General features: G+C 35.3%; 1 protein-coding gene across 1 annotated transcript; it reads left to right on the top strand.

The window, feature by feature from the left end:
* Positions 1 to 958: 958 nt before the first annotated feature.
* On the top strand, positions 959 to 12,536 carry zmp:0000000521 (spindlin-W). The gene is made up of 5 exons (XM_067362397.1): positions 959 to 1,062; positions 2,355 to 2,396; positions 5,231 to 5,478; positions 7,213 to 7,446; positions 9,682 to 12,536. The coding sequence occupies exons 2-5, from the start codon at positions 2,377 to 2,379 to the stop codon at positions 9,885 to 9,887; spliced, it is 708 nt and encodes a 235-aa protein (XP_067218498.1). The 5' UTR covers positions 959 to 1,062; positions 2,355 to 2,376; the 3' UTR covers positions 9,888 to 12,536.
* The last annotated feature ends 277 nt before the right edge of the window (positions 12,537 to 12,813 follow it).

Genomic DNA, 12,813 nt, shown 5'->3' with positions numbered 1-12,813 from the left:
CTCCTGATCCAAAAGCATTGCAGTAGAATGAAAAGAAGAGTCTGGCCTATGACTTTCAGTTTCAGGGATGCAAATTGCAATATGCAAAGCTGTAATGTGGATTTTTGTTTTGTTTTGCTTAATGAGTAGAATCATACTAATGCCATTAGTATGACAAACCAACAAAATAGTTTAGCCTCAATCTAGGCCTATACCTTGCATTTTTTATTTAAACTTCTTATCTCAAACAGTTTGACCCTTTTTTTATCATAATCTAATGAGCTGTGACTGTTTGACCAATGTCAGCAGTACAACTGTAAAACACCCCTCAAAATATTCTTTACATAGCACAAGGCTTATCATGTGGGTTATACATTTTGTATCTTTTAGATCATTTTAATGACTTAATACAACTATTAATCTTCAAGGAATAGACTTAATAGGGTTATGTGAAAAATGAATCATATGGATAGAATTATATGAAATACATAAGCTGATGTAATACTATGTAATTCAATTAATCATTTTTTGAACATGGTGTATATATATAATATATTATTAAAAATAAATGTTTAAGCATCCTAACGTTTGTTTCAACATATACACACATTTTGAAACACAAAAAGAAACGCTTTGAATAAAGCAAAGGCCCGTTCCCTCCCAAGCTGACCGAAGGAATGACAAAGAAAAGTCTTTGTGCATCTTGGGAATTGTAGTTCCATCAGTGCTGATAAAAGTAGTAAACATTTCCCACACATAAGATTCATAAAGATAATTTATTATCTCTCATGACTTTTATGCAGGTGTTTGCTTAATAACTCCTTGGCTTTTATTTTCTCATTTACACAGTTGCAGTCGGACACAGGAAGAATGCGTGTCCGCCCCTTTTCGAGTTCACGCATCCTCTCAACTACATTTCCCAGAATGCCCTGCCCGCTATGTGCTCTACTCTCCCTGACAAGGCACTCTGGGAGTTGTAGTTTACACAGGCCGTGCCAGGTTGTTGCCTGACGTCTGGACGAACATTATACATGAGGATCTCTGCAGAGGGAAGTCCATCATAGACATGAAAATAGAGGCCAGGTAATCTTGCTTTTCTTACTATTTATACAAAGACACATGTGCATGTGGAAATACGAATATGTGTGAAGAGAAAACACGAAGGTAAAGCGGACTTTGCCGGTTGCGCAAAGGACAGAAACGCCAGCGTTTTATAGCTGCGTTGGTGTTTTCCATGTGAAGCAGCGAAACGACCCGATTTTGTGGCTTTGTATAGACTCTATACACCCATTTACTTGCATTACTGATATCTGACATGTTAGTTGTGATATAAAGGTTATATTTTGGGAGATATATGTTGAAACAGCACAGCTTGCAGATGAAAAATAAACCGGCCTCTGTTATGCCGCAATATTGTGGACGTCTCATGTTCTGCGTTGATTTCACATCAACTTTAACGCGATATTAAACCTTAAACACATGAATACATGCCGCAGATTCGATGTAATTATGCAACACGGGCGCTGTTGAGTCATTGTCCAATCAGACGCCAGATTAATGTAGCAACGCTACAAAATAACAAAAGACAACGTGGCGTTACATATGTAACATGCACAGGTCACACCTGATTAACAATAATTGACACACTGTAACATGAACACTGTTGTAGATTTAGCTTAAGGACTGAGCTGTCAAAATCATGTGGTGAGCCACCATATGCTGACACTCCCATCAGTTTCTACTCTATGCTGAAATGAAAGTATTGTCTGCAGTTGTGTTGTGTGTATTGTTGCTCTTAACCCTAAAACATTCCTATATTAACCAAGGCAAAAAAAAAAAAAAAAAAAAACCTTGGGTTATAGGAATAAGGAAAACATTTCATATCACCTTAATTCCCCAGTTGATTCATCACAGTACAATAAGACAATTGTTGTGCATTACAAGTGTTGTGTTTAATAAATATGTAAATGAGGTATTATCTGATTAAATATGCACTAATTAGCATACATCTCCAGAACAGAAATCTGAACCTTGAATAAAATCAGGTTCAAAATTCTTGTTTCATTTGGTTGATGTAGTTTTACAGAAGTGATTCTCTTTTTATCACTCCAATAAAAATAATCGCCATGTTTTTAGTAATGAAATAAATCAGTTTTGTGAGGAAAAATCCTTCTGTAAAAATATAGATGAATAAAAGTGTAAATGCTTGGTGTATGTAAGTGGAGATTTCTAAAAACTCATTTTGAGAAATGGCCTTTAAAGAGAGATATTGTAATTGAATTCTACAGACACAAAAAAAGTGCAACACTTCAGTGTGTATGTTGGATGTAAACCTGTTGGTTTACTTTTAATTGTGTCATTTTTTTCTCTTCTAGACGTGCTTGAGGTTTTGGAAACATGTCCAAGAAAAGGGGCAGGTGAGTAAAAACAATATAAACGTGCTTTAACATTGGATAGTGATGGGATCAGTATGATGATGATGACGGTACTTTATGATATTGAAGAGATACTAATATTCATGTAACTTGTAAATACCATAGTAAATTAATTTTAGCATGATAAATATGGAAGTGCCATGGTTTACCATCACTGCAGTTTGTGGGTGAATCGTTCTCTCAAGTTGATTCTTTTCAGTGAATTGTTTGAATCAGTTCACAAGTAAGTCTGATTCATTAGCAGATATATTTGTTTGTGTTGAGTTAGGTTTCTAGGGATACTGAAATATTTTAAACAGACCGATTAATTGGCCAATATTTGGTCCTTTTGACATTATGTCACCAGTTACCAGGGCTGGTTCACGGATTAACAGAAGTGTTTGTTAACCCTTATATCAGTTCCACAATCTGTCAGTGGATAAGCCTCATTGACTTTCAGTCATCATGACTAGGTGTTCAAGCATCTCTTTTGCTGTGATTAAATTGCGTTATATACCACGTTGCTCTCCAGATATTTGTTTTCCGGTAATGTGTTTTCAGTGTTAGAAATGTTGAGTGACAGACGCACTCCAGCAGCGGTGAATGATTAAACTGAGCTCTAACTGAACTCTTGCACTTGGCTGAACTGAGGTCAGTTGTTAGTTGTTGCTAGTTTTACTTTAAAGGATTAGTTCACTTTAAAATGAAAATCACCCCAAGCTTTACTCATCCTCAAGCCATCATGGGTGTATTTGACTTTCTTCTTTCTGATGAACACACTCAGAGATATATTATATTAAATATCCTGATGCATCCAAGCTTTATAATGGGGGCAACGAGATTGAAGCTCAAGAAAGTGCGTCCATCCATTATAAACATACTCCACACGGCTCCGGGGTGTTAATAATGACTTTCTGAAGCAAAGTGATGCATTTGTCTAAAAAAAAAATCCATATTTAGCAAGTTATAAAGTAAAATATCTAGCTTTCGCCAGACTGCCTTCTGTATTCAAATTACGACTAAAGTTTTTTTTCCGTAAGTTGAATAGAGAAGGCGGTCTGGCTGAAGCTAGTTATTTTACTTTATAACTTGTTAAATATGGATATTTTTCTTGCACAAATGCATCGCTTCACTTCAGAAGGACTTTATTATCCCCCGGAGTCGTGTGGAGTACGTTTATTAAGTCTCGAGCTGCGCTATTTTTTTTTAGACCTGTTTGATATTATCGTCATGTGATCTTGTAGTGTGTGCAATGCAACGACAAGTTGGAACTAATCCTGCCAATCACAGTGGATATGGCATAGGAAAAAGCTTGTATGAATCTTGTATGCAATTTCATGAATTTATGTGAGAGAATTTTCTTTCGCTGTTGGTCAGGACTGCCTCTTGACCAAATGTCTTGCAGTTTGTGCACCAAGATGACAAGAACCCTTGTGTAGTGTGAGCACCACAGCGATTCATGTAGTCTTAATTGTCACAATTGCATGACGTAAACTTGCAATTGTGAGAAACAAAGTTGCAATTATATTTTAAATAGTTTTATTCCATGGGGGAAACAAGTTACCATGAGAAAGTGATCATCATGATGGATATTTAACATGGTGAGCAAGTGCTGCTTTGTTTACGGTTTGTATACCTTGTTTTGGTTTCTCTTTTTGGATGAGGAATATAGACAATTGACACCTGCTGATATAGACAGTTATTTCCTTAAACGCAGGCGCAGAAGCTAGTCAGCTGTAGTCTTTGTGGTGTGTTCAAGTGCAGCATTTGGACGAGAAGCAGTCGACGCGAGGTGACAACACAGTCAGCTTTCTTCGCTGCTAGTCTTTTTATGTCGGCTTGGTCAGCCTTGTGGCTGCTGTATGTATTTGTTGGGAAAAGTTATTAGTTAATCTTCATCTCATGTGAGTGAGTAGACATCATTTTCAATATTTTCTTTACTATTCATTTCTATAAGGCACCTGTAGAGTCAGTGTGGACCCATTTTATTTTGGTAATCGGATGTATTTCTGAGTGAAATAGGATATTCGAGAAAAATACAGGATGGGAATTGTTTTGGAATTGGTTGGATTGTGAAAAGTGGTCAGAATAGAGCAACATGCTTGAAAAATAAGAGGGCTTAACAAGTTATTACATTTCGATGCAATATTTAGTAAGAATTTGTACATTAGCATTTAAATGTTTAGATTCGGTAAGATTTATTAAATGTTTTTGAAAGAAGTCTCTTCTGCTCATCAAGGCTCCATTTATTTGATCAAAAATACAGTAAAAACAGTTCATATTATTACAATTTAAAGTAACTTTTCTTATGTGAATATAATTTATTGTTGTGATCAAAGCTGAATTTTCAGCATCATTACTCTGGTCTTCTTTAACATTATCCTTCAGAAATCATTCATATGCTGATCTGCTGCTTAAGAAATGGTTATGATCAATGTTGAAAATGGCTGTGCTGCTTCATATTTTTGCGGACACCATGATACATTTTTTCAGGATACTTTTGATGATCAATTTAATGCATCTTTCCTGAATAAAAGTATTTATTTATTTCAAAATATAAAATCGATAGTGTACTCTAAATCATTTTTATTTCATTCTTTATCAAAATTCAATCTTGTCTAATTTTGTTTAGCCAGCTGATGCTCATTTTAATATCACTTTAGATTACCGTACAGTATGTGTCTGTTACATTCATATCATCTAAGAGAAAATGCTGTGCAATATAAAATCAATAAAATCATAATCATCAGCGCTTGAGCGGTAAAACGATCCTTGATTAGCGAGTTATGCCAGACTTAATGCAGCCCATTACGCTCCTGTTTTCCTCTGCTCGGCAGGAAGCGCAGCAGCGGAGAGCTGAGCGACAGTCTCACCCCAGATCCAAACAACCTGCTGGGCCGACGGATCCAACACAGCTGGAGGGAGAAGGGCGCGCTGACCAAGTGGAAGGGCACCGTGCTGGACCGCCTCAGTGTCAACTCCTCCCTATTCATGGTCAAGTACGACGGCTTCGATTGTGTCTATGGCATCGAGCTCTTTAAAGATGAGAGGGTCTCTAACCTGCAAGTTCTCACCGAGAAAGTGGGTGAGTAGGTGGATCTGTTGTGCTGCAAACAGGAAACAAGTCAGTGACAGGAAATAGCACATGTGCAAGGATGAGGAGGTGTTAGTATTTATAGTGCATGAAATGTTACTAAAACATTCCTTGAGAGTGACCAAAATGGCACGGTATGAGTAACTGTATATCCAGTTAATGGTATATATCATGATTTACACCACAGTTCAGAAGTTTGGGGTCAGGTTTTTTTTAAGTACTTAATATTTTTATTTAGCAAGGATGCACAAAATAGATCAGAAGTGACAGTAAGGACATATAGTTTTAGGAAAGATTTCTATTTCATTTCATAAGTACACTACTAAGATTTTTTACAGGGTTTTTGCGGGTCTTAAAAAGGTATTAAATCAGAGGAGAAAGTCTCAAATTCATAACGCTATGGCATTAAATGTTGCATGCATTGCAAAAATGTTATATCTTCCTCTTTTATCCTGTTTTCCAGTACACATATCTAAAAATCTTTGATACATTTTCTTGAGAAGTGTAAAATTAAGTCTTGAAAAATGTAACAAAATGAAGTGTCTATGCTTGAACAAGAACAAATACCTGTCAATGAGTTATGAAAACTTCCCTTTGAATTAAGTTTATTTTTTTGAGCCCATTGGCAGATATTTGTTCTTTTTATGCATAAACTCACAGAAAACAAGACTTCACATTTTATTTCATTTGGAATCTCCAGTAAATGCATTTTGATTTAAGAATCTTCAGACAATTGCACTGAAAACAAGACAAAAATACTGTGGAAGAATATATTTTTTGCAGTGTAATCAGAAGATACAGTAAAAGTTATGTCCATATTCTAGTAGCTGGGAGTGGAGCAATTAAAGCTACTTAAAAATATATATATATATATTATTATTTAAAAAGTATTGGATATCTGTTTGAAGTTGTATTTTCAAACTCTGAAGTGTTGCTAATACAACTCATTGTGTTTCTCCCTAGACATATAGATTCATTGTTTTCCCTTAAATTTTCTTTACTTGGTCTGAAAAAGGTCTTGAAAAAGTCTTAAATTTACCTTCATAAAGTCTGCAGAAACCCTGTTTGAAGAATTGAATACTTATAGTAATTAAGATATTTATATGTTATAAAATATTTCAATAAAACAATAAATGCTGTTCTTTTGCTGCTGACAATTCTGCTTTGCATCACAGGAATAAATTACATTTTCAAAATATATTAAAATGGAAAACAGTTATTTTAGTTTATAATAATATGACACAATATTACTGTTTTTACTTTATTTTTTTATCAGATAAATGCAGCCTTAATGAGCATGAGACTTCTTTCATAAACATAAAAAAATCTTACCGAGTATTGTAGTGTAAACAACGCCTGTAAATCTGTAAATTTATACTCGCCACAAAAACAGAACGCTTACTTTTTATTTATTTTTTTATTTATGCATTTACCCCCATCTTTATACTATGCAAAACATTTTCTTGAAAATCATAAAAAAATTATCTTACGGACCCCAGACATTTGAACTGTAGTGTAGGTAACATTTATCATATTGCTGTTTATATTCACATTAATTCAACCAATCACATACATGCTTATTGAACATGGTTCATTCAATCCCACTCAGATTTTTAGAGCTTTTATCCCACAAGAGTTCTTAACCAGGATAAAATCACTGTAACACAACCTCTCACACTTAAATGTGCATTTAGTCATTTTGCTGTGTTTCCTAACCCTTCAAAGTGAACAACAAGATCAAGGTTCCTCATGACGCAGAGGAGCTGGTGGGAAAAGCCGTGGAGCATCTGTTTGAGAAGGAGGACGGTGAGAAGAACGAGTGGAGGGGGATGGTCCTGTCCCGAGCGCCCATCATGACCAACTGGTACTACATCACATATGAGAAAGACCCCGTGCTCTACATGTACCAGCTCTGGGACGACTACAAAGACGGAGACCTTCGGATTTTACCTGAAGCGGGTAAATAAGCTGATGTTTTTAATAAAACCATAATGAAGTTAATTCCATTTAAATGTTGTTGATATTACTCCGCTTTTGATTGATGGATTTTATTTTATAATACTAACTTGTCACATTCATATTTATGCAATTAGCAGACAATTTTAAATTGTTGCTTTGCCTTACAGAGCAATGCTTCAGAACAAAGAGTGTGTTTTTTTTGGTTCTGTGTGACTCTTATTAGGCATGTCTGAGAGATCTTTCATCTTTATCTATTTGGCTCAGTTTCTCTTTGGTCTGTCAGCTACCTCAGTATCTCTACCTCGATAATAAATGTTGTTCTTTTTAACTTTCTGTTTACCATAGAATCCTGACAAAATAAGACATGTTTTTTGAGCAGCAAATCAGCATAATAGAATGATTTCTGAAGGATCATGTGACGCTGAAGACTGGAGTAATGATGCTGAAAATTCAGCTTTGATCACAGGAATAAATTACAAAGTAAAATAGGTATTTTAAATTGTAATATTAAATAAGATTACTGTAGTTCTCACTGTAGTTTTGATTAAATAAAGGCAGTTTTGGTGAGCATAAGAGACTTCGTTTACAAACGTTTGAATGTTTTTTTACGTTTAATTTGATTCAACGTAATTTATTACACAGAAACTTTTAGGCTACAACAACCTGTATGATTCTCAACAGACAACTAAACAAAATTTATTAGAGGTTCTGACAACATGTTAATTGCTGCAGTCTATTTAAAATGTTTAATTAATCTGAATGAATTATTTAAAAAACTGTTTGAATGATTCAATGACTCATTCATAAATACTTCACTTGTTTCATTACTGGATGAATCTCTAATGAATGATTCAATGACAAATACATTTTTTACAGCCACTTGTTGCCACCTGGTGGTGTAACGATGTAATCAATACAATCATTATTTGAAGCACCAAGTTACTTTCAAAAGGTGATTTACTCTATTTTGATCTCTACGGTAGACATCAGTGTTTATTTCTGAAATATAAACATTTATCCTAGAACGTCTGTGTTAATATAAATATCTGTAACACAGAAACAATCCCTGATAGCACACGTACGTCTCAGAAACGTCTATTTGATGTGCGTGTTTACATCTGGAAGACGTATTTTTAGAGTGTTTGCTCATCTGCAATTGCCACAGACATATTAATACATCTAGGATGTTTCCTGTCAGATTTCAAATAGACATTTAGAAGATGTCTTTAAGATGTTTATGATTTAGAATGTATGTAAAACTGACATCTTAAAGACGTCTATCTGATGTTTGTCAACAGCAGATGCTTTCCAGATGAAGTGATCTTTTACAGACATCTTGCAGACGTACGTGAAACTGTGTGGTTGAAAAGACCGTATGTGAAGTGTTTTCATACCTATACATGACGACTGCTCTCTTCGGCTCAGCGGCAGTGCAAAAACAGACTTGAATATTCCAGTGTTATTTTGTCAAAGGTTTAATAGACACAGGCGAATCGTTGTCATTGAGGAATAAGATTGCCTGGGTGTTTGAATTGAGATCGGGATCTTTTAGTGTTTAATTGTGCAGCTCTATATATGGAAAAAATTTTTTTAATGAAATGATACTCTAAATAAGAAACTAAAACTGCCAGTAGGTGGCGGTAAATGTTTTAATGAATGAGTGAGTCATTCATTCGATTCATTCAAACAGCAAATTCATTCATGAATGAAATAAATGGCTCTCTTTATGAATGGATCATTGAATCTATGGTTCACCTGATTGATTTGTTCAAACAGCTGATTCATTCATGAATTAAGTAAAAGGCTCTCTTTATGAATGGGCCATTGAATCGTTGGTTCACCCAGTTGATTTGTTCAAACTGCTGATTCATTCATGAATGATGTAAAAGGCTCTCTTTATGAATGGGCCATTCATTGAATCATTGGTTCACCGGAGAGATTTGTTCAAACAGTTGATTCATTCATGAATGAAAGGGTTAGTTCACCCAAAACTGAAATTTCTGTCATTAATTACTCACCCTCATGTCATCCCAAACCCCTTAAGACCATCGTTCATCTTCAGAACACAAATTCACAAAAATATATTTTTGATGAAATCTGAGGGTATCTGAACCACACACAGGCAGCAACGTCATTATATATTAATAAAATAAGTAGATTTAATTCATTCATTCTGACTCATTGTGCAGTAAAGTGAAAATTAAGTTTACTGTTTCCATCTCTTTGTTTCCACAGAGAATAAACACCTGCTGCCCGCAGACAGGAAGCCCGGCGAGGAAACAGAGAGCCTTGTGGGTAAGCAGGTGGAGTATGTGACGGATAAAGGAGTGAAGAGAACAGGCCTCGTCATCTATCAAGTTCCCGCCAAGCCGTCTGTCTACTACATCAAATACGATGACGATTTCCACATCCACGTGTACGACCTGGTCAAGACCACCTAAAAGAAACACAGACAAAACAAAGAAAACCGAAACAAACCCACCGCTTCACCTCTTCGTAGCTTAAGTATCATCGCCTCTCATTGTACAGTCTGCCATGCCGCGCCGTGAAGGGCTGGCCGCGGAGGTACTGTATGAAGCGTCCGTGTACAGGGTTTGTTCTTTTGAGTTGATGTCATTGTCCACAGCTTAGGGAGACGATTTTTACAATTGTCATATCAAAAGAGTGTATTTATACGTGTGAGTTGGCCATCATTTGGTATGTTTATAATCCCTTGGAATAACCCGTAAGCCCCGGAAAAAGTCAATCTCGTCACATTTTCGAGATTTGGTGAGACTGCGAAGGAGTTTCTTGGTTTTGAATTGTAAATAGTTCTGGTCAAAAAAAAAAAAGAAGACAAATGAAAGAGACATTTGATTACAAATGAAACTCTCTAACTGACCTATTTATGTATTAATAGGCTTCATAACAAATGTTTGCTCTCAGAAACGCAGTTTGAGTTGGCGTTATGTAACGCATAGTGTCGCTCTTTTAGTTGCGTTTTCCCCTAAATCAGATCAGATCTGCAACGAGATAGAAGTGCTTTCCGCCACCTTTAAAAGGTGCTTCTTGATTTTGAAAGCGAAAATCCAGTCAGTAAAAGCACCAAACTAAGACTATATCTTGTTTTGAACAGATGTAGCATAGAAGCACTATTGGCAGGTTTCTGAAATGGTTTTCTGTAGTGATTTAACCTCAGAGGAGTATTAAATGACTAAAGCGGCGGCACCGAGCGACGTCAGGTCCTGTCTTGTAGCGTCATAAAATGCTCTACGAATAGGGTTGCCCATTTCCTGTGTGAAATCATTCGTGTTTTGTTACACATTTGTTTTGTTGATGACTAGAACACCAAGCCACATACTACAGCTGCGATTTTGAATGTCAAGCATAGCCTTTTTTTGATTTTAGTAGGATGACCAATGCAATTAGATATGACAATGCACAGCAGTTTGAATATGTTTTAACTGATGAACAATCACACAAAAGAGATTTTAGAGAGAGTTTATGTTGCGTAGCCCAGTCTGATTTGACCTTGGTTAAGTAAAACACGAATCCAATCCAGCAGGCTGGATAGACCTGTTAGACCTCTACAAACATCATAACATCTTCTCCATTGCCTTACTGCGAATTAAAGGCAGGTCTTACATGATAAGAAGCTCAAATTCACCTCTTGTTATTGTCCCAGCTGATCTGTGCACAGCTATTTTTGTTCTTTTTCTTGACTGCAGATAAGTTTCCCCACGACTCTGTGCGAGCTTTATCATCACAGCCCCTTAAACAGCAAATCTTTAAATTTCTTTTGTGACTATTTCTTGCTATTCTTGCTTTTTGCATTGCTTCACGTTTTGTTGTAAATAATGCACATGAGCAAGTTCATGTAGCTGATTTGGCCTTTTTTTGCTTGTAGTATTTGCACTTTATTCTTACGCTGTCAAGCATTGCTCCAATGTGTCTTGCAGGAAGTCAAAGATTAAAAAACACAGTCTGAAATTAATTTAGTTGATTTCAGTTACAAAAAAAATAAAAAAAAATAAAAAAATATACATGGAGTGTCTTACTATTGGCATCACCAAAATTAAATATACGGGAAAGATTGTTTGAAAGCATTAAAACATAATTTATTGGTTTTTAATATGACCATAGATTGCCAAGAAACTACTTAATTTTTATGCAAATTATAATATTTTATATTTTAATCCACCTCAATATTCTTTTTTTTGCAAATTAATTTGACTGATTCGATCACACCGAATTGAACCACTACTCACAATAGACCTGTACATAAATGAATTTGGTTATGTAAATGTAATGCAAAGAAATGAGGATTTCATATGTAAATGTTGGATGTTCAGCGCTGCTCTCTGATTGGGTGTGTTTGCTGATCTCAACTCATTTTCCTGCTGTGGTTTGCATGTGGTTATCATCTCTCTGACAGGTTTTAAATTTTTTCCAGTACATTAGCGCTTCGCACAGATTCATCAGTTGTTTACTGTGTAGTTTTATTCTTGTTAGATATTCAGTATGTCATTATCAAAAACACACAGCATGTTTATTTTTTTGGAAAAGATAAATTCTTTGTTTGTCCTTACGCCAGTAAATCTTTTGGGCAACCCACTTTGGGATTACGGGAAAGTATTGTTCAGTGAAATGCACACTTCTCTAAATGATTTTTTCAACTTTCAGCTGTGGATATGGATTGAGTTTCTGGTCCGTTTGCTTTGACATCAGGTGGAATATTTTCTGTATATTCTCCGTTGTGCTTTAAAAACACTTGTACTATATTTCTGCTTTCCCTGTAGACAAAAAAGTTTGATTTCAAAATGTTCGAAGTTTCACGACACTCAACAGGCTTCTACGGTTTTTCTTTCTCCTAACTGTGAACGAGTAATTCTCTCTCTGGCTTCTTAGTAACTGTGTTTTATCGTGTGGTCCGCGAGCTTCTGCCGGTTCCTCTGGTTCTTCTATTTAATCTGTTCTTTTGCTGCTTTTTTTTTTTTTTATTTTTTTTTTACCAAAGTTAGGTTTCAGTAGGTGACGTTGAGGAGTGTCAAACTATTCATCCTGTCTGTTTGTTTGATGTTATCGTAAATAATAAAAGAGATATTTTTTGCACTGAAAATGTTGTTGGTGTTTTGCTATTTATAGACTTTGTTGTATTTATAGACTAAATACTTGTATTTCACATACAGTACAGTCCAAAAGTTTGGAACCACTAAGATTTTTAATGTTTTTAAAAGAAGTTTGGTCTGCTCACCAAGGCTACATTTATTTAATTAAAAATACAGTAAAAAAACAGTAATATTGTGAAATATTATTACAATTTAAAATAACTGTTTTCTATTTGAATTTATTTCACAAAGTAATTTATTTCTGTGATCAAAGCTGAAT

The sequence above is a fragment of the Chanodichthys erythropterus genome, chromosome 16, assembly GCF_024489055.1.
Source record: "Chanodichthys erythropterus isolate Z2021 chromosome 16, ASM2448905v1, whole genome shotgun sequence".
Taxonomy (NCBI): Eukaryota; Metazoa; Chordata; class Actinopteri; order Cypriniformes; family Xenocyprididae; genus Chanodichthys; species Chanodichthys erythropterus.
This window is presented reverse-complemented; position numbering and strand designations above follow the sequence as displayed.